Source organism: Mustela nigripes, chromosome 7 (genome assembly GCF_022355385.1).
Source record: "Mustela nigripes isolate SB6536 chromosome 7, MUSNIG.SB6536, whole genome shotgun sequence".
NCBI lineage: Eukaryota > Metazoa > Chordata > Mammalia > Carnivora > Mustelidae > Mustela > Mustela nigripes.
The window spans coordinates 125,295,813-125,320,099 of NC_081563.1; the positions used below are offsets into that span (position 1 = coordinate 125,295,813).

Genomic DNA, 24,287 nt, shown 5'->3' on the forward strand with positions numbered 1-24,287 from the left:
AGACGACTGCAGGTTGATCCCTGAGCTGTACCCGGAACTCAGAGACTCCCCACCCCTGCCCCTGTCCTTGTAATGTGGGTTCCACTTGCCTTTCCTGGGACCATTCCAAGGATACAGCCTTTAGATGCTGATGTGGCATTGAAAACACCTGCATGGTGTGTGTGACTGAGCCCAGGTAGGACTTCTTTATAAGCTTTTAAGATCTGGGGGGCAGGTGTAAGGCATCACTGGTTTTGCTGCTGCCCAAGACAAGCCCCATATGGGAGTTTCCCTGGCTATGATTAAAACTGCCACCTACCAACCAGGAGTGTCCTGCTTCTTCCTTCGGTTTCTCCCTGCTCTCTTCATATGGGGACCTGGCTTCAGTCTATACCCAGAAGCACCTAAGAGAGTTGTGAGCCTATGCTGGTAAAATCTATGATTTCCTTCTCAGAGTAGTAATAGTAAATGGATAAAATAAAATATATGGCATTACAAGGGAAACAAATGATCAAAATACAGTCACTAAAACAAAAAAAGTGTGTGAGACAATTATGTATGGGCTTCTTTTTTTAACAAGATTTAGTCTAGTTGTCATAATTTCAGTGTGGTGGTTAAGGAGGGTCAGAGTACTTTGTGATGTCTGCTGTAACTGCAGTGAGATAGGAAAGTGCCTGTGTTTTCTACTGGCAACAAGTAAGTAGGGCTAATACTATTTTAAATTCCATCCACAGAGCCCTCGTCTCCGGGATAAAAGTCTGTGTTCAGGCATGATGAACTCAGGAAATAAGGAGCCTGGGTCCCTGGGTGACCACGTGGAGCAGAGGTCCCTATAACACGTATAAAACCCAGAGGAGAAGATGGATTTTTTCCGGGAACATCAAGACTCTGGGGCCAGCTGTGTCAATCTCTGGACCCTCTCTGATCCTCAACACCCTCATCATGAAAGTGCAGGAGACAATCCCAGTCCTACAGGGCAGCCATGAAGACAGGGGACAACAGCTCTAGGTGCTTGCAAAATCTATGTAATTGATATCGGAGGTCTTCAGACACCAGCCACTGAACTGGGACTAAAAATAAGGACAACACAGTGGAATGTCATTAAGGCAAATGGACACCATCTGTAGGACGATCCTTTACCCTGAACTGCTGACCTTCCTAATCGGAGAGGTGATGAAATTCATTTTTGTATAAGCTGAGGGTGATTATAAACAATACCCGTGGATACCCCCCCCCATTGTTCTTACTTCACAAACAGAGTTAGGACTGTTATCTAAATTCATACATATTTTATGAAATTTGGTGGTTTACAAAGACCACCAAGTAGGAGACCACAAAAAAAGCTATTCATATTATCACCCCAAACTAATCAAGCTTAGAAAGGATTTGATCCCCCACCTGGAAGAGGTTTGAATAACAATGATATTTAACATGTATTGAGGGTTTCAATGTGTCCCAAATTGATCTAAATACTTGACCTGTATCTCTGTTTTATTGACCAATTTGAGCTTGGTGAAGGACACACAGAAATGGGTTTTCTTCAGTCACGGTCCTTGAACACATTCACTCAAACCTCTCCTTGTCCATGCCTTTCAATCTAGGCTTGAACATCTCATCATACCCTATTGAATGCCTCTGCTAAATCGGGACTGACTTTTCACCTCAAGAATGCATTGTTATTTAACTTAACAAACAGTTAAGTGGCCTAACTAGGTGAACTTTGAAACACTACGTGGCAGGTACTATTATTAATGGCATCTTACATATACTAAGGCCCAGAGAGGTGAGGCAACTTGCCCCAGGTCACACAGCTATTAAGTTATAGACACAGGATTCAAACCCAAGCTGTCTGGCTCCAGAATCTTGCCCTTAATCTCTGCCTTATAGTTCTCCACAGCCCTGAGAGCAATGTGAGGGTCCCTCTTACACCTTTCTCACCCCCAATCTGTCTAAGTTCTAGCTTCTCCTGTTTATGAGGCCTGAAGGGAGCAGAGAAGAAAAGGGGGCAAAAATCTAGCTGGCGTTGCTTCAAGTCCTCTCAGGGGGATGGATTCCTTCTGCGTGGCAAATGTTCAAAGGCTGGTATCACTGGGCCATGTGAGGAGCTTATTCAGGGCCCTTGCAGTGGTCTCTAGTCTGTTGGGGGGAGACCTAGGAGCCCTGACTTCTCTCAAACTCTTGTCCCCAGAAGTACAGTTCACAGCCCCTTTCTGCCAGAGTCCTCTTTCCTGGAAAGCAAAACGATCATCCCTTTTGGGCAAGATACCGAGCAGATGGCCCAGCACCTACTCAGCTCATGGGAAGCTCGCCCATCCTTTCGTGGCCAAACGGTTGGGAGTGCAGAGTGCTCTCCCCACCCGCCCTGACATCTCTCTTGAACCACTTTCTCCCAGCTCAACAAACACTACGGGCAGATGAGCGAGTCTGTCTGATAAGCAGTCAGAGAATCAGATATCACGCACTACTTCTGGCAGGAACCCCAAATATCTACCAGCAGAATCTGTCAGGATGAGGGGAGTACCCCTCTCTTCTTTCCCTAAGAAAATAGAAAAAGGAAAAGTAGGTCATTTCTCCTTACTCTAAAAATTCATTCTCAAATTCAAATCTTCTGCTTACGGGGAAGAATCTTCTGCTTATGCTGAGGGGGCCGGGATGGGGAAGGGTAAAAGCTGGCATGGCATCCTTCAGAAGGCCCTACAGACATGGGTCTTGTGGCTTTCTGGAATATGGGGGGCATTTAGCATCTTGTGGTTTTAACTGGAAATATGAGGCAACAGGAAAAGTCTCACTGAAGAGTCTGTGATGTGTCTGTCATCAAATTTCATCCTCGCAATAGCCCTATATGGTAAGTTTATTAATTAGGATAATGGCAGTTGCTAAAACAAGCAAACCCCAAAATTCAGCTGCTTCGCGCAACAGAAATTTATTTCTTACTCACATAATATTCCAAGGCAGGTGGTTTCTGGTTGGAGATCCCTCGTGTGGTCAGCCAGGGGCTTACAGGCTGTGGTTCCACCAAACTCCTGGGCCTGGGAGCCTTCTGCAGCTAGACTGCAGGCAGGGATGGAGAAGCTCACCTGCTCCCTAAAGGCGTGGAGATGATGTGTGCTGCTCCCACTCCCATTCCATTGGTGGGAACTAGTCATGTGATTATGCTAAAACGCAAAGAAGCCTGGGAAATGTAGTCTCTGTCTGGGCAGGTATCTTCCAGAGACAATGCCACACTAGCCTTTTAGTTAGTGTGACAAAGAAGCTTTCTTTCTTTTCTCTTTTTTAAAGATTTTGTTTATTCATTTGAGAGAGAGCATGAGGCAGGGGAGGAGCAGAGGGAAAGGGAGAAGCAGACTCTCCCCTGAGCAGGGAGTTCAATGTGAGGCTCCATCCCAGGACCTGGAGATCATGACTTGAGTTTAATGCAGCTGCTTAACCACCCAGGGTCCCCACAAAGCAGCTTTCTTTACCAATGTCTGTTTAATCAGCTCACCAGGCTAACCTGTGCTCCGCATTCCTTCCGAACACAGCTTCTGCCCCAGGCATAATGGATGCTCGGAGCTGGAGGGCCACTCTCTGGCACTCTTGCCCTCCTTCTGCTCCCCACCACAGAATGACGTTTTGGATCAAACGTTTGTACACGCCCCACCTCCAAATTCCTAGGTTGAAATCCTAATCCTCAATGATGGTATCAGGAGGTAAGGTCAAGAGGGTGGAGCCATTCTGCATGGGATGAGTGCCCTTACAGGAAGACAGATGAGAAGGTTTGCTCCCTCTCTCTGATTTCTGCCCTAGGAAGCGAGAATGAGAAGACCGCTGTCTGTAAACCAGGAAGAGTGCTTTCGCCAAGACCCTGGCATGCTGGCACCCTGATCTCTGACTTCCACCTCCATCACCGTGCGAAGTAAGCCACTTAGTCTGTGGTGTTCTGATCTAGCAGCCTGAGCTAAGACAAATGGCACATTTAAGAGTGTTCCCAGGGGCGCCTGGGTGACTCAGTGGGTTAAGCCGCTGCCTTCGGCTCAGGTCATGATCTCAGGCTCCTGGGATCGAGTCCCGCATCGGGCTCTCTGCTCGGCAGGGAGCCTGCTTCCCTCTCTCTCTCTCTCTGCCTGCCTCTCCGTCTACTTGTGATTTCTCTCTGTCAAATAAATAAATAAAATCTTAAAAAAAAAAAAAAAGAGTGTTCCCAAACCAGTTTTCATGTGCCATGCTTGTTATTGTAACGATATTCCACACGCAGATGAAATATGAGTGCAAAAAGGGAGAGATTCGTTTTTATGAAAATTCGATAGAGATGAGTTGCTAAAAAATACTGTCAATTTAGGCAAGGAAGAAACAATGACAAGAGAGCCAGAATAAAAGCAGCCATGAGAATCTAGAGACTTTCTGTGCTCAAGCGGCTATACCGTGTCTTCAAACGCTTGTTCCGCTTAAAATAAACCCAAATCGGAAATCAGATGAGAGATTCAGTAGCTTATGTAAGGAGGGTGACGTGAAAAGCCAATTAACAGCTCCACACTCGAAGATAAGAATGGCAAACGTTCAAGGTGCATTTCATTTAAAATAATTCCACATGTTCGCAAACTAACCTTGGTCGCAGCTGCGCTGGATATGGAGGGTTCTCCGGGATTATTAGCCTCATTTTACAGGTGAACAAACTGAGGCCCAGGATAACAGCAGCTAAATTGTGGAGCCGAGATTCAAAAGCAGCTAGTCTGGTTGCAAAGTCTGTGCTGACTCCCTGTACCAGCGAAGTCCAATGGAAGTTTCCATGATGACGGAGAGGTTCTGACCAGCTCTGTCCAATGTCCTAGCCACTGGCACTTGTGGCTGATGAGCACGTGAAATGTGTCTGGTGTGACTGAAGAACTGAAATATTTTTTAAGTTTTGTTTTGTTTTTGTTTTTTTTTTAATTTGACAGAGAGAAATCACAAGTAGGCAGAGAGGCAGGCAGAGAAAGTGGGGGAAGCTGGCTGCCCGCCAAGCAGAGAGCCTGACATGGGGCTCCATCCCAGGACCCTGAGACCATGACCAGAGCTAAAGGCAGAGGTTCAACCTACTGAGCCACCCAGGTGCCCCGAAGAATTGAATTTTAAAGCTGAATTGAATTTTGATTGATTTTTTAAAAAGATTTTATTTATTTATTTGACAGAGAGATCACAAGTAGGCAGAGAGGCAGACAGAGAGAGAGAGGGAAGCAGGCTCCCCGCTGAGCAGAGAGCCCGATGCGGGACTCGATCCCAGGACCCCGAGATCATGACCTGAGCTGAAGGTAGCGGCTTAACCCACTGAGCCACCCAGGCGCCCGAATTTTAATTGATTTAAAGATCAGTGGTCACCTAGGGCTAGTGGCTACCACAGGGGACAGAGCGCCTCTGTGCTACACTAACTTGAACACGTGCCTTGCTGAGTATCTTTTATGTCTTTGCCTTGACCTTTCCAGACAATGATGTCTTCTGAAATCTAACCCTGTCCCCTTTGATTCAGATGTCCCTTAATTCCAATCCATTATGCTGACAGGGGAATGGGAGGGGTGGGCATTAGTAGGAGAAGGGACAGGCCTGAACCCCAGTTTCCATGTGGCCAAGACCGCCATCTTATCCTGGTACTCTGCTATGCTCCTCAGAGCAGGGGAAGTGTGGCCTTTTGGAGCAAGAGCTTGCCAGCAGGACAGGCTAGGACGGCTCCCTCCCCCCTTGACAGTTGCTTCCTCCCCTGGGAGGTGGGATGGAAAGTCCTGGTGTGAGGATGACCTGAGGAGACACCTGCTGAGCACCTCGCTTCCTGCTTGGATCCTAGGAACTGCTCAGCAAATGTCCTTCCAATTCACTCCAACCCACAGAGAAACCCTCCTGTGGAAACCAAAGGGGGATGGGGATGGAGAGAGAGAAAGGTTCTTTTAAAAATCAATTTTATTGTGAAAATTCTCCATCGTACATGAAAGGACACAGAATCGCTTAGTAACTTCCTGTACTCCTATCACTCATTAAAAAAAATTTTTTTTAAAGATTTTATTTATTTGTCAGAGAGAGAGAGAAAGAGAGAGCACAGGCAGGCAGAGTGGCAGCAGAGGCAGAGGGAGAAGCAGGCCCCCTGCCGAGCAAGGAGCCCCATGTGGGACTCGATCCTAGGACGCCGGGATCATGACCCGAGCCGAAGGCAGCCGCTTAACCAAATGAGCCACTCAGGTGCCCCTCATTTTTAAAATTATTAACCAGAGTAAAGGTTTTAATCTCTCCATTAACCCAAAGATACCCAACCTCAGGAAAGTGGAGAACTCCCGAAGGCTCCAACCAAATGGCTACAGATTCACACTGGGAATCCTTTGAGCATCTCTGGCAGGTCCCAACAGTTCAGAGACAGGGTCATGCTCAGATAGCTGCCACTTGACTTGTCCCCCGAGTAGTGTCTGCACCAGGCTGGGAACCATGGTGCCCCCCGCCCCCCGCCCTGGCACTGGGTATGGCTTTGTGATTCCCTGATGTAGGTTCCAGCTCTCCAGCATGCCGAGTTTCCAGCATACGGTTTGTGTGCCAGTGCCTGGAAGATTCTACAAGAAAGAACCCCAGATCTTGCCTGTAGTGTTCTTTAAACTGGCAAGAGGCAGCTTTTGATTTCTTGCCGCCCGGATTCCTAAGTGATACTCGGGCTTCAGAAAGGTTACAGCTGCCTTCTCGAAGGAGCTGATAGCTGAGGCCAAAATAATCCATTCTTTTAGGACAGAGACAAGAGAGAGATCTTATCAGGAAAAACACCTGGGCCCTCTGGGCTTGTGGAAAATTACTGAACTATATTCTAACTATAAAAATCAATCCTTTAAGATCCCAGGAAGCCTGGGGAATAAGCAGTGTGGAAAGGGGAAGGAAAAAACTAATTGGATAGAAGGGGTAACACTTCCGGGGCACCCATTCTGTGTGGAGCGCTCCTTCACATTTGGATTTAATCCTCCCAGAAATACTGAGAGGCCGATATCTTTACGCCCATGCCACAGATGAGGAAACTGAGGCTTGCAGGTGAAGTCGCTTGTCCAAGAGGGAACTGAGGCCTGCCTCCCTCAGAAACTCCCATTCTTCTGCCCTGCGCTCTGTCACCCTATGTGGTAGCTGCTTCCACTCTCCGAGTCGGTGTCTTCTCTCTGACATGGGAGCGGCATGGCCTGCCGGACTCACAAAAGCTTTCAGAAGGCTCTAGACTCACAGGGATGCAGAATGCTTTGAATGGCACCCAGGGTCTAGTGGGGGACTGGGATCACCTTCCTCCTTATCCTCCAAGCCGGTGACCCTGAGGTCCTGGAAGAGGACCCAAGGCCTCGCTGAGGGACCCCGCGTGTGACTCTGGCATAAAGGGACAGAGGAAAATCACTGGGTCCCCTCAGGTTCCCGAGGGAGGAAGGAGTGGCAGAGGCAGAGGGAGGGGCAGCCCAAGGGGGTGCCTTGGAGTGCTGCTGTTTTTGGTGATGGCAGCTGACAGTTTTGCAAGCAGAGAAATACACACCCACAAACTCTAACCTCTTCTGGCTTAAAATAGAGCTGCTGAACCCAAGATGCCAAGCACACGGCCGAGTCACCTGCCTGGCAGGGCCAGACAGTTCCTCCATGGCCCCAATAATACCCACCCCCAGAGGGCTCAGCTGTGTGTCACGGGGGCCCTCACGGTGCTGGGGGCAGCCAGCGGGGGGTCCTCCACTCCAGCTTAGAGATGGGGAAGGTGGAAGCCAGAGAAGCAATGGGAGGGGGATAGAGCTGGCGGCATGATGCCTGACGAAGTGGCGTAGTGCCCTGGAAGGATTGTGACCTTGGGGACGACATGGCCCTGATTCAGCTGCCACCTGGCCATCAGGACCTGGCAAGTGAGGTGTCCTCCCCTCTGTGCCTTGGTTTCCCGCACTGGAAAGTGAGGGTTCTGTCAGGAAGGTCTGTGAATAAGCCTAGCACAGACATGCACTTCCAGAAAAAGAATTCCTGACATCTGCAGGCAGACAGTGAGTTGTACAAAGAGAGGAGATGCAGCTACTGCTACCGGGCTCCTGGGAAGCGACACACAAGATCCTTTATGTTCTCGGCATGGTCCCCACGAGGTGGACATCATTACCACCAGCGTGTCTCGGATGGGAAAACCAAGGCCAGAGGAGAGTTCTTGCAACACTCACGCACCTAGAAAGTGGAGGAGCTGGACTGTGAGCCCAGTGTCAGTGGCCAGGACTCATTAACTGTCCCCGGAAAGCTCTTCCCAGCCCTTTCTCAGGCAGTAAATCCATGATGTTCCAACCCCCAGCCATCGAGACTGTGACCCAGGCTCCGGCTCCTCTGAAAGCTGGGCAGGAATCAGGAAAAGCAAACTTGCTGAAGCCACTTGCCAATATGGCCTCTGGGCCACAGAGCTGCAGTCCGGCTTCCCAGAGGGGTAGAGAGGCAAGTCCCCTGATTCGGCCCCAGAACTGAGTCAGAACACATGCTATAATGTCTCTGGGGGCCTGGGGGTTTCGCTCACTTGTGATGTTTGAAACAGTGGCTAATGCTTCCAGATGAGCCCTCAGGGCCAGAGACTGCTTAGCGCTTCCTGCCTACGGGCTCCTCCATCCTGACAATTGCTGAAATCATTTCCCGCTGCCGCTCAAAGAAATGATCACCAGCGTAGCGGCCTGAACACCACCCATGTGCCATCTCCCCTTCTATAGGACGGGAGGGCTACAAAGGTCACACTGACCTAAAACTGAGGGACTTGCAGGACTCCATTCCCTTCTGGAGGCTCTAGGGAGGCATTTCCTTGCCTTTTCCAGATTCTAGAAGTCACCTGTTCTCCTTGGCTTGTGGCCCCTTGGTCCATCTCCCAAGCCAGCAACATCGGGCCAATGGCTTCTCAAACCTCCTAGGTTGTCCCTCTTCTGCCTGCCGTGTCTACAAATAAGGACCCTTATGATGACACTGGGCCCACTTTGATAGTCCAGGATAAACTCCCACCTCCAGGTCAGCAGATTAGTAACTTTCATTCCACCCGAAACCCTCCCTCCACTCTGCTGTGTATCTTACCCTATTTATAGGGTCCAGGGAAGGAACATGGGCATCTCTGCAGAGGGACGGGGCACAGCACCTTATGAGATAGGAATTTTTCTAACCCTGCAGCAGACTGAGATCTGAACCCAGGCAGTCATGCTGCAGAGCCCATGCCCTGAACTCCTACGGGCCGCTGCTGCTCATTTGTCCACAGTCACGGGAGGTGTGCTGTGCCAGACCCAGGTGCCAGGGAGAGGAAGATGACCAAGGTAGGATCCCTATCCTCCAGAGGAACACAGATATGGAATGGGAAAATCACAGTGCCAGGGGCCAAAGGCAAGAGGGCTGGAGGGCTGGTCAAAGACCAGCACGAAAGAAGGCCACCTGTGGGGTAGCCAGGGATGGCCACGTCTGGTAAACTGGGAGCTGAAGGAGGAACGGGGCATCCGCCAGCCACGCCTACAGCGTAAGGAGGCTGTCGTGACAAAATGCAATGATACCTGTAAAGAGCTTCACCGGGCATTTGGCTCCTGGCAGTCATTCAAGAAATGTGGGCTATTGAGTGTGATGGGAAGGGGACTGTTCTAAGCAAAGCAAGAGTTTGTGCAAGGAGTTGATAGTTCAGTGTGTCTGAAGCAAAAAAAAAAAAAAAAAAAAAAAAAAAAAAAACACAAAGGGGCTGCAGGGAGAGAGGCGGAGGAGAGAGGCGGGAGTAGAGATGGGGGGTTGGGGGATGGGTGCCAAGGCTGCAGCAGAGACCAGGCCACACAGATGCTCTGGACACCTGCAGGAGAGGCTGCCGGGTGCTTGCCCAGAGTGTCCACAAAGACCTACCCTGGACTCTGGTGCTGGGCGGCAGCAATGACCTCATTCCTTGGGGAGTGAGGTCAACGGAAAGCGGTCCAAGCACCCAGCTGTTCAGGCCAAAGACCCAGCGTCATCTGGAGTCCCCTTTTGCCCCCTACATCCAGGCCACCAGCAGGTGCAGCTGCTTCACGCATCAGGGTAACACCGGCTGGGGTAACAGACTGAGCACATAGCTCAGGGGCTCAACACAACAGAAGCTCAGAATCGGTGCTCCTGGCATGGAGGCGGCCTTGCGGGGTCATTCGGGTGCCCGGGCTCCTTCCACCCTGTGTCTGTGCCTTCTGCTAAAGACTTTACCTCTCTTTACCTTTACCATTTACCACTTAGACTTTACCTTTACCATTCAGCCCACAGGTGGGGGCGGACAGGTGGAGGACAGCATGGGAGGGGGCTTATGGGCCAGGCCTGGGAGTTGACACAGGTCACTTCTGCCCACAGGCCACTGGTGACAGTTGTAAGTGCAAAGGAGGCTGGGAAATATGGCTAGCTGTGTGCACCCAGCCCCAGCTCCCCACCCTATTTCCCATCCATGGGCTTCTCTGCACCTCCGAGGCCGTGTCCCTGGTTGACGACCCCCCACACACCCCCACGCTCCTGGACTACAGAGTTTCCTAAGCGGCCTCGCTCTTAGCCTCCACCCCTTTACCATGGACCGCCAGGACACTCTTTTTGAAAAAATGTCAATCAGATCACTGGTGTGTGTTTGTTTTCCTGCTTACAGCTTTTCCGGGCTAATGGCCTGTAAGACCCTGTGTGAGGTCCCCTGTCTGTCCTCCTATTCCCTGCTCCTCCACCCCCCAGCACCCCATTTCCCCGGTACCAGCTCATGTAGGTTCTCTGCTTAAAGGATTGCACTTGCTGCCTGGAGGCTCCATCCCCAGTCATCCCTTGGAGGCCTTTCCCACCACCTCGGTGGGGCGACGCCCACCTCCCCCAGAGACTAACTCCCTTCTGTCTCACGCTTGTCTTCAATGATCTTTGTGAGTCTGTTAGCCAAACCTCCTTTCTAGGATATGGGCTCCGGGTACCCCAGGATGCTAGTTTGTCCCAGTAGGTGCTCAGTAAAGTTCTGCTGGCTGACTGGCCCAAGGTCACAGGCCCATAGCGGTGGAGACCGGACATCTGCAGACCTGGGCTTTGGACGCTCTGCTCCAGCGGTCGCTGCTGCTTAGAGACACCTGCGCCCAGAGCGCCGGCGGGTAAACAAAGGCAGGTGTCGCGAGGGGGCGGGGCAACGGGAGGAGCCCTCTCGGTCCTCCGCGCCCCCCCTCGAGGCCCCGCCTCCGTCCCCTCCCCCCACCCCCGCCCGCGCGTCCAGCGGCCCGCAGCCCGCTCCCGCCGCGGGGGCCGGAGGGCGGAGGGCGGAGCGGCCGTCGGGGCGCATGGACGGGCCCGGGGCGCGGGGCCCGCGGCGCCGCCATGAGGAAGCAGAGCGTGCGCACGGCCGCGCTCATCCTGTGCATCCTGTCCTACCTGCTGGTGGGCGCCGCCGTCTTCGACGCGCTCGAGTCCGAGGCGGAGCGCGGCCGCCAGCGGCTGCTGGCCCAGAAGCGCGGCGAGTTCCGCAGGAAGTACGGCTTCTCGGCCGAGGACTACCGCGAGCTGGAGCGCCTGGCGCTGCAGGCCGAGCCGCACCGCGCCGGCCGCCAGTGGAAGTTCGCCGGCTCCTTCTACTTCGCCATCACCGTCATCACCACCATCGGTGAGCGGCCCCGCGACGCGCCCACCCCCTCCACCCCGCTGCCCGGGCTCGAACCTCTTCTCTGCCCCTGCTCGCCTGGGTGGCTTTGGACTAGTCATTTCAGCTGCCCTTCGCCGAAGGGGGCCGGCGTCCCATGCGGGCGGGGCTGGGAGGAGTCAGGAGCTCAAGTTCGCCCGGAGGTGGCACGCGGGACAGCTCAGGAAACCTCCGGGGGCTGGGAGACAGAGGCAGCGGGCCGGAGCGCACGAGTGGCTGGAGATGGAGGCTTCCTTGCCTGGCTCTATCACCCTAGCTGTGTGACCTCTGACAAGTTGCTTGACCTCTCTGAGCCTCAGTTTCCCCCTCTGTAAAAAGTAGGGCTGCTAATAGGCCTCCCTTATCTTGGGACTGGGCTGAGATCATTATTGCCGAGGAGATAATGCATGTGAAAAGTTTTAGCGCAGGGTCTGACACACACAAAGCACTAAAAAAAATAGAGATTGATTTTTGTATTATAATTATTCTGTTACTCCACGAGAACGGGATCTAGTCTGTCTTAGTCACTGCAGTGTACCCAGCCGAGCGCATAGTAGACACTCAATAAATATTTGTTGAAGGAATGACTGATTACCACAAGCTTTGGACCTCACCCTCGGGGATCCAGAGCAGTTTCTCTGCAGCATCTGGACCTTCAGCCGTTGCCATGGCTACCGTCTGGCTGGTACCTGCTGAGCAGAAGCCTGGGGAAACAGGAGAGGAGGGAAGCAGGCTCTGCAGGGCTCCAGGCCTGGTGTCAGGCCGGCCCAGGTCCCAGTTGTGGATATCTAGGCATGCCCCCCACACACAACCCCAGAGCTTGGATCACCACTCTGGAAGTCCGAGCACTGGAGAAAGTTTTTTCATAATGTCCTTGCAAGTAGATGTGAGCTGTGGGTTAAAAGCCTGAGTTCTACAATCACCTAGCCCAGAGTTCTGTTCTCATCTCTGTTGCCTCCTATCTTCTCTGGCAATTGGATGTACCTCTCTGAGCCCGAGTTTTCTCGACTGCAAATGCAGTTCTTGCTACCTTACTGGGTGGTTGCCAGGTTTAAATGAGGTCAAGTGTGTAAAATGCCTGGCGTGGTGCCTGAGGCTAAAGAGGCACTATTAATTAGTAATAACAGTTCATTGTTTGCCAGCTGTGGGCCCAGCTCCCATTCAGCCCTTTATGCCCTCTTGTGTCAACACGGGCACCCCTGCTTCCCTACCTGGGCTCAGCCCAAGACTCTCTGTTGACGTGTCCAGTGGGTGAGACCCCATCCACCCCTTCTGCCCACCCCCACGCTATCTGGAGACCTCTGGAGCTGGGTTTGGTCTTCTCTGACCTGGGTTCCTGGCTGGCATCTGCGAGCCTGGGAAAGAGACCTACGGAGTGGAAATAGCCGGAGTTTTGCCTTTTCTGGCCACCTGGGGGCGCCAGCTTGCGCCGTGCGATCGGGGCTGCACAAGTCAGCCTTGCAGAGAGCCGGCAGGGGATCTTAGGCTGTATACACGGTTCGGTCTCTTGCCTTTTTTCACCGAGTATTTTTTGGTGATTAAAAAAAAAAAAAAAAAAAAAAAAAAAAAAACCTAAAAAACTGTGCCACCGTGGGGCGCCCGGGTGGCTCATTCAGTTAAGTGTCGAACTCTTGATCTCAGCTCAGGTTTTGATCATAGGGTCTCGAGTCTCTTGACCCTGCATTGGGTTGCTTGAAAACCGTAATTGACCTTGGCATTATCCAACTGCTGGACTGGATAACCCCGTTGAGGGGCCGCCCCGTGCACGGTGGCCTCCACCCTGTAGATGCCAGTAGCACACAGCCACTGCCTCCCACTTGTGAGAAAAGGTGTCTGTAGATACAGGCAGATGTCCTTGTCAGGGACAAAACTACCCCCGCTGGAGCCACTGCTGTGCATCCCCCTTTCCATGGGCGCTTAGCTTGTCCAGTTTTCACCACGAGCAGCGATGCTTTGGTGATGACCCACGTGCCTCCCTCACTTTGCCCACGTGTGTACCTCGTGGGACTGACTTGCTCCCTGTGGCACAGCACGGTTCCAGGGTTTGTGTATTTGAGTATTTCCATTTTGGCAGGTGGTGCCCATCTGCTAGAGGAGGGGTGTTCTTTTGGGGGAAGGTCCACCTGACTGTTCCTGGGTTATGGGCCCCTTTGAGAATACCAAGAAAGTGTTCGCGCCTCTCTCTAGGAATGCTCATTCCCTGGCGATGGCGCAGTGGTCCAGGATTCAAGGACGCCCAGTGGCGCATAGGTCCCCCTATGATAGAGAACATGTGCTACACCAGACTGAAGAAGGGCTTAGCAAGGGCTGGCTTGGAGCAGGATGTGGGAAGGAGAAGTGGACCAGGGGGCAGGGTGCAGGGCAGTCCAGAGGAGGAAAAACGATGAGATGAGGCATGAGGAGGTGGGACATGAGGGTTGGGGAAGCAACACGGGGTGAGGCTGGACCAGTGGGAGGGGAGTTAGATCCCTGCAGAGCTCGGACACCGCGAGAGAACTGGTGGATACTTTCTCCTGTGGGTACTGGGGCACCGTGGAAGATTTTGCTTTATTTATAAATCAAGGCATAACTTACACAGTGAAATGCACCATTTCCCAGTGTAGCAGCCTTCTACGACTTTTGACAAAGAAGGCCTGACAGGTAACTGCAGCCACCACCAAGACATGGTAGGCTTCCATTACCCCCAAATTTGTCTTGCCTCCTTCTGGTTACCCTTCCTCCAGCCACCAGGACTGGCAACCACAGATCTGCTCTCTGTCCCCGTAGTTGTGCCGGAATATTTGCAGGATGTCATTTCAGTGCAACCATGCAGGACGTTGTCTTTGGGCTTGGCCTCCTTCACTCTGCCTAACGCAGCTGAGAGCCACCCTTTGCGGCCGCGGGTAACCCTAGCTCATGCCTCTCTGTTCTGAACAGAACTGGGCTGTGTGGATGGACCGCAGGCCGTTTGTCCTTCCCCGGCTGAGGGTGGGTGGGTTGTTTACCATTTGGGGCGATTAGGGATAGCCACCCAAGGGTTCAAAGGCGGGGATGGCCTAGTTAGAAGCCGTACTTCAAGATGCTACATGGGCTCTGGGGCTGAGGAGGGAGCCCAGGCAGGGTGGCCATGGCCGGCGCTTACCCCCACCCCCCCACCCTCTGTTCTCCCTCCAGGGTATGGCCACGCCGCGCCAGGCACAGACTCGGGCAAGGTCTTCTGCATGTTCTATGCGCTCCTGGGCATCCCCCTGACGCTGGTCACCTTCCAGAGCCTGGGCGAGCGCCTGAATGCGCTGGTGCGGCGCCTCCTGCTGGCGGCCAAGCGCTGCCTGGGGCTGCCGCGGCCACGGGTGTCCACCGAGAACATGGTAGTGGCCGGGCTGCTGGTATGCGCCACCACCCTGGCCCTCGGGGCCGCTGCCTTCGCGCACTTCGAGGGTTGGACCTTCTTCCACGCCTACTACTACTGCTTCATCACCCTCACCACCATCGGCTTCGGCGACTTCGTGGCGCTGCAGAGCGACGAGGCGCTGCAGAGGAAGCCGCCCTACGTGGCCTTCAGCTTCCTCTACATCCTCCTGGGGCTCACGGTCATCGGCGCCTTCCTCAACCTCGTGGTCCTGCGCTTCCTGGCGGCCAGCACCGACGCTCCCGAGCGCGCCGCCCGCCGCTCCAGCCCGCTCCGCCTGGGGGCGCCCGAGAGCCGCGGCCGCTCCCCGCCCCGCCGCCCCATCCGCGCCCGGGGCTCCACCTCCGTGTCCTCGCGCGTGTACCAGCTGCAGATGGGGGCCCGCGACAACCTGGGCTTCTCGCCTCCCTCCAGTCCTGGGGCTGTGGGCAGCGGCGGGGCGGGCAGGCTCCCGGCCCGGCGGAAGTCCATCTGACAGCCCAGCTCCGGCCTGGGCCCAGGGTCACCTGTCAGTGCACCCTCCCCAGAGCTCAGAGAGGGGTGAAGGGCTGTGGCCTCCAGGCCGTCTTCAGCCACGGGCAGTCTCAGGATGAGGGGGGCCTTGCTGACAACCCCCACACCCCTGGGGCACCTGGACGCAGCATCCTGCTGTGGGAAGAGCCCTTGTCTGGGACCTGCCCATCATGTGACCTTGGGGAATGTCATCTCCTACCTGGGCTTCAGTTTCCAGCTCTGTAATAGGACCGGAATCCGCCACCCCCCTCCGCCCCAGCCGCCGTGCATCTCTAGAAGGTTCCGCGCCCACAGTGGGGCGTGCTGGCATCCTGCAGCATCCGCTCCTTCACACACCAACTACCCCTGGCTTCCCAGACACAACTCTCAACACAAAGCAGAGCGAGCCGGGTTAGAAAAGCCAAAAACTTTAATTTTCAACATGAGCTACATGGTCATAAACACAATGCAATGTGAGCCGCACCCGCCCAGGGGCCCCGGAAACCCTCCCTCCCCAAAATCCCGAGCAGCTCCTGCTCCCGGAGAGGGAGTGAGGGAAAAGCGGGCGGATGGAAAGGCCCCCAGCCTGAGGACCCCGGGGTCCGGCCTCCCTGCCACCCTCTTAGGAGGCAGCCGTGGAGTGAAAGGGTTCAAGATGTGCTGCCTGAGGCCCCAGGTTCAAGTCTCCACTTGGCCCTCACAAAGTGCCAGTCTTCATCGCTGGGAGTGCGGTGGGCACAGTCTGCCTCCCCCACAGGGCGTGTGAGTCAGACGTGACGGCTTTCCGTCCACTCTGAAGTGCTGCTATACAGACAGGGGGCCCTCCCAGAGAGCCAAGGGGATCGTTACTGGGGAGCGGGAGGGGGCTTGGTCCCCTGGGCCCGGCACAGCGCTGCTGCTCAATAAATAAATGCAGGTGGCCTTGCCTGACGCAACAGCTGTGCTCCAAAATTTGGGGGGGGGGTGCTCAGCGCCGCCTCTCAACACTGAAGGGTGCCCAGGAGCTCCTGGTTTAAGGAACTGGATGGTGAATCAGCTTGTAAAGTGTGTAACCACCCCCTACACGATCTGCCTCACCTCCTACAGCTCTCCAGCGCTGGAGAACTGAGTTCTAGTCCCGACGCAGCCATGGCCCCACAGTGGGACCTTCCTTAGCCGATGCCTTCCCTCCCTGGGCCTCAGCTCCCTCCTCGCTAAGGTGGGCTGAGAATACTGGCCCCCTCCACTGCCCAGGGGCTCTTGGGAGCGTGTGCTTGACGTCAAAGCACTTTGAAAGCAAAAGTCTGAGAAGCACAACAGGAAGGTCAGATATCGTTACATCTGAAGGCGTCGGGAGGCCTCCTCGCTCCCACCCAGCCCCAGGCAGGAAGTGGTGCTTCTCACATCCCTCAGGTTGGTCCTATGGGGCTATGGCCCCTCCTGCAGCAGGAGCCTCTGCCCAGACAGACTCCGAGGCTTAGACCAGATCCCGTGTACCCAAAGTCAGCTGGACCAGACCCCAGGAGAGCTAAGTCTCTATGGCAACTCTCTCCCCCAAACCCGGGCCCTCGGAGATGGAACCAGGCAGGGCTGGGTGGCCCAGGGCTTAAAGGCCCCAAATACTTATCAAGGCAGACCTGCCTGGTCAGTGGCTTCAGGTCCCAGGAAGGAGCGAAGCAGGACAGAGCCCCTGTTCTGTCCCCATGGATCATTTGTTGAAGGGTCTTGGGCAAGTCACTTCCTGATTCCAGGCTTTAATTGCCTCACCTCTCAGAGGGGCTACAGGGTGCCCATCTTTTCTGGGCCACTGAGAGGTTCTACAGAGAGAAGGGAGGAGAAAGTGTTGTGTGAAACAGCGGCCTCACTGGGTCCCGCTCTGGCTGCAGCTCAGCCTGGGCTTGGAGAAGACCCAGGCTAGGGGGCGCCATTGCACTCCCAGGCCTGGCCTGGCCTGGCCTGGCCTCAGTCCTCCTCTGTAAAATGGACTTCACCAATGGTCCCAAAGGCCCTTTCCCATCTGTATGAAAAGCGGATTCTGGCAAAGGGAAATGGAGACTTCCTCCCACAGTACCCTTCCGTGTGACTTTTGGCCCAGTGATTGAGAAAAGAATCAGCCCCTAGCACGCGGCTCCCAAACCGCTACGGTGCTCCGTCTCTGCGCCTCTCCAGGTGGAGTGTGAGTGCGCCGAGGGTCAGGCAGCAGTGGGGACAAGTTAACACTGAGAACTGTCACCCCCTCCCCCAAAACCCCATCTCTTGGTGAGGACAGACAGTGGTTCCCGCACCAAATGGTCAGAGCCCCTTGGAAGCAGGGCACGTGCTCACAACAATTAGACAAAGAAACAGGGCTCCAGCCCCACCCCACCCCACCCGAAGGTGAACTGAGATTTCACAGAACAAACAAGAAAGTCAGTGAGGGGGGCCCTCGGTGACCACCCCCAGATGTTGTTATTGCTTTGGAGCGCGTTCTCTCTTTATAAAGGCTGTGCGGACCCTGGAGGGTAGGCTCTGGCCGGGTGGGGGGTTGGGGGGGGCGGCACCGAGTCCTCTCGCCCTCTGTGTGGGACAGCCAGGCTCTGCCCCGTCTTTGAAAAGCTACCCCTGAACAACCCGAGCAGTGACGGCTAGAGAGAGAAGGCGCTCTCCTGGCTCAAAATATTCCAAATGGTGAGTAATAAACGAACAGCGGAGAAATCACACTGGTTAAAAAAAAAACAAACAGGGGAGGGGCTGATTCGGGGCCTCAGATGGGAGGCCCTCCAGGGCCCTGGCGGCCTCCTGCCCCAGCCTTGGGATTCCACTCAGCACAATCCCAGGAAGCTCGGGAGAGCTCATCGAGAAAAGAAAGGGGCATCTCCGACTCCCCTTCCCAGTGCAGCATGGGAAGCTCCATGGAGGCGAGATAACTCTTCCAGGGCTTAAACGGGCAGAGAGAGGAGGGGAGGGCGGGCAGGGGAGGGAAGGGGTTCGGGGTGGAAGAAATCGCCTGGTCCACAGCCTAGAGTGAGGCCGCGGAGAAGGCGGGACTGAGCACAGCTGGGCCTCCAGGTGGAAGACGACCTCCTCCGTCCGACAGAGCCCAGACCAGACCTCTCCACCGAGGCCCACAACCCTCAGGAGTGCTTCACAAATAAAACCTGTATCAAGGATAATACATCAGAACATCTGAGTAGAAGGGGCAGCTCCAGCTACAACCCTGGGGGTCGGGGGGAGGGAAGGGGAGGAACGGCAGGCCTCCCACGACCCCGGCTCCAGGCCCAGGCCTAGGAGGCCCAGACCCAGACCAGCAGGGAGACCGCCGTCCCCTCTCCGCCCCTGTCCTGGAGCTCTGTAAGGACTATATGCAAGCTAAGAACAGGCCCCGGGGCCTGGAACACTAAGTCTACCCAGCTAACTTGGACTACGCCCTACACAGCAGGGACTGGGTAATGAGGGGTGGGGGGCTGCTGGGTGCCTCCCAGGGGGAGGTGGCAGAAATGTGCTTCTATAAAGAGGGGCCAGCCTGTGTCCTCCCAGCATGCAAAAGGGCTTCCGTAGGCCTCGGGGAGGGCCGGGCCAGGAAGGCAGCTACCCAGGCCTGCTTGAGAAGGAATCTCCTGATTCTTACACTCATGAGCCAAGGTAGTTGAGGCCAGGGCAGTGGGTTCTGCCCTTAGTATAGGATGGTTTGTTTAAAAAGACTAAAATAGGGAAGCTCTGTTGCCTCCCCAGACCCCTAGCCTGGAGGCAGAGGGGTAGACAAGAAGACCTTTGACCTCATCCAACGAGGAGGGATTCTCCTAATTTGAGGAATCCTTGCCTTGGCACCACCAGTCCCAATCCCAACTTTACTGACTCCCTCTCCAATCCAGCATCCCCAAAATTCAGAGGCTGTGAGCTCTCTGGAGTTGGGGTTCTCAAAAATCAGTGTCCCGCAGCCCCTTCACCAAAACGCAGACGATCCAGTTCTTTCCAGTCCACCATTTTCAACGAGCTTGTTGCGGTCCCACGGAGCAGGGCACCCTGGGGGTCTGTGCCAGGCCCAGGGCACTGCCTCCTTTCCTTTGGTCCCTGCTGGACCCCAATTCCTAGAGCCACCGGAAGAGGGGCAGGCAGGAAGGGACAGACAGATGGACTCAGACAGGCTGCGGCAAAGCTCCTTCCACGGGCAGGAGGAGGGAGGCCAAGCTCCTCATCAAGTGGGAGGCTCTGGGCCCCCCGGAGCTGGCTCCGGATCCTTGCAAGGCTGCCCCATCAGCTTTGGGGCAGGAGTAGCTGCCTGAACCCGGTGCCGCAGGAAAGACACTTGCTGGTAATTGGCACCATGGAGATGGCCGCTGGGTTCTGGACTTGGCTCCGGGCAGCGAGCTTCCGAGGAGGCGAAAAGGGGGAGCAGTCGGACAGTGTCTGGGACAGGAGGATGGTTCGCTCTGCCACCTCAGTCTCTCCTTTCTCCGGATTGCAGCCACATCCACCAGGGCAAGAACCGGCCAAGTCAAAAGTGCAGCCAATCCCGTTGGGAGAGGGAAGGTCTCAGGGGATAGGAGGCAAAGAGTGGGTGAGGAGGGGCCCTGGGGGGCAGGTTTCCCCATTCTGCTTCCCCACTGTGGGGGAGAACCCCATCCTCCTCTGTTCAATGTGCCCCTGGGCCTGGGGTCCCAGGTTGGGGCTGGGCGTTCTCCAGGCCTTGTCAGGGGGCCCCCCCAACCCCGGCCCTAAGATCGCTCACCACAGGGCCCCACGGTGCTCTCGAGGGACAATTGGGACGCCTGCCGGAGCAGGGGCCCCGCAGCCGGGTCCACCATGGAGGAGGTGGGGAAGAGCTTGTACCAGCCCACGGCGAGGGTGGTCAAGTCCAGCTCCTCCAGTAGCACACGGGCCACACCCATGAACTGCTTCCGCTCCATCCGCCCATAGTTCCCCCACACGATCACCTGCGGGGCAAGAGACATGGTGGGTCAGACCCTGCCAGGGCTGCTAATAGGCCCAGAACCAGACTCCAGGTCACCCCCACGCCCGCGCCTCTGAGTCTTGTGGATGTTACCGTCTTAAAATGGCTCGAGCCTGACCATGTTTTCGTGGCTCTGGTGCCACCGTTACTGTTCGCCTGGACGACTGGCTTCCCGCCCCCCTGCCTCCCAGCCAGATCTCTCCACTCCACCTTCCACACCCTCCTCTGTCTTGGATGCCAAGCCTTGAGGGTTGACCCTACATGGGGAGTCCCCTGCCTGGTCCCCGCTACGACTCCCACCAGGCGCTCTGCTTCCAGATCCTTGGAAACCCCCCCACGTGAGACCAAGTTCTTAGAAGTGGCTGACGATGCCCTTTCCTGTGTCCAACAGCCTCCTTTCTGCAGTGCCTTCCCTGCTGTGTGGTTTACAGTCTCGGGGCAGCCAGCCGGGGGGTTCCCGTGCTCAGGTCCGTCCCCTCTCTGAAGGTGGGCCGGCTCAGCCACCCCATAGAGCCTGTCAGAACGCACGCACGGCTTCCAGGCTCAGACACACATAGGTCCTGATCCCAGTCCTGGCTTAATGGTTCGGGCAAGGCATCTAACATCCCGGGGTCTCCGAATTCTTGTTTCTAAATGAAATTACCCCCAGTTTCCCTCGCAGGTAAGGAACAGAGGAGTGGATGTGAAAGTTCCCTGTGAACTCTTAGCAGCTCCTCTAGCACACGGGAAGGGGGGAGATGAGAACAGTGTGAGCCCATGCCCCCATGCACAGTGTCGGACTGCCCCAAGGTGATACTGGCCTTAGAGGCCATCTTCGCAACAAAAACGCTCGTTTCAGTTGCTTCAACTGGGAGAAGCTAAATCACTTGCCCGAGGTGGCCCCCTGGGCAGCTGAGCAGGAGCCCACCTCTAGTGCATGCATGGATTCATTTTAAACTGGAGTTGTGGGCTCAGCTGTGTTCCCCCCAAATTCATGTTGAAGCCCTAGCCCCCAGAGTGCGACCGTGATTTGGAGACAGGGCCTTAGATTCAAATGAGGCCATTAGGGTGACCCTAATCCAGTCCCACTGGAGTTGTAAGAGATCAGGACACATGGAGAGGCCATAGGGATACATGTGTGCAGAGCAAAAAGACCACGCGAGGACCCACAGAGGGAAGGTGGCCATCTGCAGGCCAAAGAGAGAGGTCTTGGAAGAAACCAAATACCCTGGTCTTGGGCTCCTAGCTCCAGAACCATGAGAAATTTCTATTGTGTGAGTCACCCGGTCGGTGGCACTTTGCCACGGCAGCCCCCGCACACTACCACAACTAGCATTTGGACCTCGAGTATAGTGCCGGTGGGTCTGTCCAGCTCTGGCGGCGGTCAGAGCGCCCCCGCAGCAAGGACCCCTTAGGCTGTCTGTCGCCCCGCCCCCTCCACATCCCAGGCAGGGCGTTCTCCAAAGCGTCTTTGAAGACGCCCAGGCCAGAAGGCACGAGCTTCCTCTAGCGGACCGATGTGGCCCCTGGGTAATCTTCTGGGGTTCGACATTGTATTTACAGGCCTCTAGGCTGGAAGACTTTCCCCAAGCTTTTCTGACAGGGACATACAGTAAGAGCTTCACAGCGTCACAGGGTGCACACAGGGGATTCCCAAAGGAAGCAAGAGCCTCCCCAGCGACCACTTGTCTCCCGAAGAACAATACATGTTTCCTTTCTCAGTCCAGCCCATTAAACAAACAAGCAAACAAACGTGTTGCGAGCCACCACACAGATTTCACAGCTCAACGGATGGGTCTTAACCCTCGTGTTGAAAAGCTCTGCCCCAGACAGGCCCTGGGCTTCCCCGCTGGGTGGAAGTCCCACTGCCTCGGCCCCTTGCAGCGGCCCGGCCTGCCCTGGTTTGCTCTGCCTGCCCCGGTGAGAAGCAGGCAGGGAGGCATCAGCTTGAGCTGCCCAAGCCGCGGCTCTGAGACGGTGGACACGTGGTTCCCACAGACGTCCGACCTGGGCCCTGTCGACGCCCGCGATGGGCGGCTACTTCCAATTCCTCGTCCGAGTCAGCCCGAGGACCTCCTAACGACCAGGAGACCCTCGTTTCTCTGGCCCCTCACCGCTCCCAGCGGATGATCTCTGTGCTCCAGGCCAAGCCCCGGCTTCCAGAGCCGGCCGCGCTGACGTGAACCAGAACCATGGCAGCAGCCATGCGGCATGCTCCCTACTGGCCAGACTTACACTTCTCTTGCACGAAGTACACAAGCCACTGTCACAGGGATGTTCCCTGGAGGTAACACAGGCACCCCCCCCCCCCCCCCCCACATCTTACAGAGGAAGCAGCTGAGGCTCAGAAAGGAACCTGCTCCAAGCTGTACTGCGGCACTCAGACCAACCACAGTGCTCCACTCCCTCCAGCTGACAGCCCTCCCCCCCCCCCCCCCCCACCCCCCCCCCCCCCCGTAGAGAACTGCACACACACCCCTGCCCCAGGGCCCCTCACCTGCAGGACTTTGCCCTGGGGGCTCTCAGGAAACAGCAGCACCTGGTTATACAGCGGGTCCAGTGACTTGCGAGCGACTTTGGTCTTCTTCTTGGCAATGCAGACGCCGTTCTCCAGCAGGTAGGCCTTGATATAGGCCGCTGAGGACAGAGGCCAGGAGGTAACTTCCAATCGGGCCCCAAACGGTGGGCCCATGGCACAGCAGAGGGACGCTGCCTAGTCGCTGCTGGGGGTCAGGCTGCCCCCCTCTGAGGTTTGGGTAGGCAGCCACAGGGTGGGGGCAGCCTGCGTTGGGCAGTTGCCTGCACTGACCTCTTCCTTCTCTCAGTCCCTGATTTGCTCGCCCCTTCCCCAGCTTCCACACTCATCACGGACACAGCTGCTCAGCCTGACTGTGCCAAGGCTGTCCTCCAGAAGCTCAAACCAGTGGAGGAAACCAATAAGGTCAACTGACAATCTCAAGTGTGTCCTCAGAACAAACTCTAAACCACTAGTCCCATGTGAGTCACTGGGGTTGGGACAAAGGGGTCCCCCTGTAGTTGGGCCCAATTTTCTCTCTTCTAGACCCAGATACTCTTCAGGACCTCCTCCCCGATGTCCACCCCTGCCTTGCAGAAAGAAGGGCAGTCCCCACACCTGGCAGTGTCTTGGAGCCTGGCTTGGCCGTCAGTCCCCGAGCCTGGATGATGTCCACTTCGAGCTGGCCATTCCGCTCCTGCAAGCCGATCTCCACGTCCCCTGCAAGAGGCCCCAAGTAAAGTGACTGGGAAGTAGCTTAGAAGCTCACCCAAGGGTTCAGCCCCTCCTCTCTAGAGAAGAAACCACCTTCCCCTGCTCCCAGCGCAAACAAGACCAGAAACAACTCTGACTGCTTGAGGGCCTGGCAGGTGGGACCGGGCTCTAAGCTGGGTGCTCAGTGGATGCAGCTAGGGTAGAGGGAGTGAGGGGAAAGACCTGGAACGGTCTCGGGGCACTCACCCATGGGCGTGGTGGCCAGGGTCTGGCGGCCCACAAACTGCGCCGGCCCCATGCTGCCGAGGAAGTCGCTGAACTGCGCGTCTGACGCCAGGCAAACTCCCCCGTAGTTAAGGCTGTGAGAAGGAAGGAGGCGACAAAACCAAATGTTCCCCGGCTCTGACTGGGGACTCTGATGACTCAGGTAGTCACGTCCAGAGCTCCTCTCAGTCCCCAGGGATTCTGCCCATGTCCACCTGCCGGCCGCGGGCAGATCTCGTTCTCTCTCTCCCTCCCTCCATGTTCATGGTCCTAACACCTCCACATCAACTTCAAAATTCTCGTTCTTAGCTTTTGTGTCTTGTACCATCCCCTCACCTCCCCTCATCAAGCCTCGGGCTCCACCTCCATGAAATGGGTCTGATGATACCTGCCTCTTGGGGTGGTTTTAAGACGCGTGGAAAGTGATGCTGTCATGCCTGGCTCCCGGGGCTTAGCGCCACGGTGCTCACTGTGT

At 55.5% G+C, this 24,287-nt stretch overlaps 2 protein-coding genes across 3 annotated transcripts in view; one reads left to right on the forward strand and one right to left on the reverse strand.

Moving 5' to 3' along the window:
* Positions 1 to 11,202: 11,202 nt before the first annotated feature.
* Positions 11,203 to 18,129, forward strand: KCNK15 (potassium two pore domain channel subfamily K member 15). Its single transcript, XM_059407075.1, has 2 exons — positions 11,203 to 11,536; positions 14,705 to 18,129. The coding sequence occupies exons 1-2, from the start codon at positions 11,254 to 11,256 to the stop codon at positions 15,412 to 15,414; spliced, it is 993 nt and encodes a 330-aa protein (XP_059263058.1). The 5' UTR covers positions 11,203 to 11,253; the 3' UTR covers positions 15,415 to 18,129.
* A 456-nt stretch (positions 18,130 to 18,585) lies between these two features.
* RIMS4 (regulating synaptic membrane exocytosis 4) overlaps positions 18,586 to 24,287 on the reverse strand; it is a 58,243-nt gene continuing 52,541 nt past the window's right edge. For both annotated transcript variants that reach the window (XM_059407078.1, XM_059407079.1), the window contains exons 3-6: positions 23,795 to 23,907; positions 23,453 to 23,554; positions 22,817 to 22,956; positions 18,586 to 20,323 (exon numbers count right to left, since the gene is read on the reverse strand). In XM_059407078.1, the coding sequence (XP_059263061.1) occupies positions 20,105 to 20,323; positions 22,817 to 22,956; positions 23,453 to 23,554; positions 23,795 to 23,907 (574 nt within the window). In that variant the 3' untranslated portion in view covers positions 18,586 to 20,104. The remainder of the gene's footprint in view (positions 20,324 to 22,816; positions 22,957 to 23,452; positions 23,555 to 23,794; positions 23,908 to 24,287) is intronic.

Excerpts from the sequence above, each read along its gene's own strand:
- KCNK15 (XM_059407075.1), top strand. The coding sequence starts at position 11,254 with ATGAGGAAGCAGAGCGTGCGCACGGCCGCGCTCATCCTGTGCATCCTG. Across the intron at positions 11,537-14,704 it reads CACCGTCATCACCACCATCG|GGTATGGCCACGCCGCGCCA; the intron begins GTGAGCGGCCCC and ends TTCTCCCTCCAG.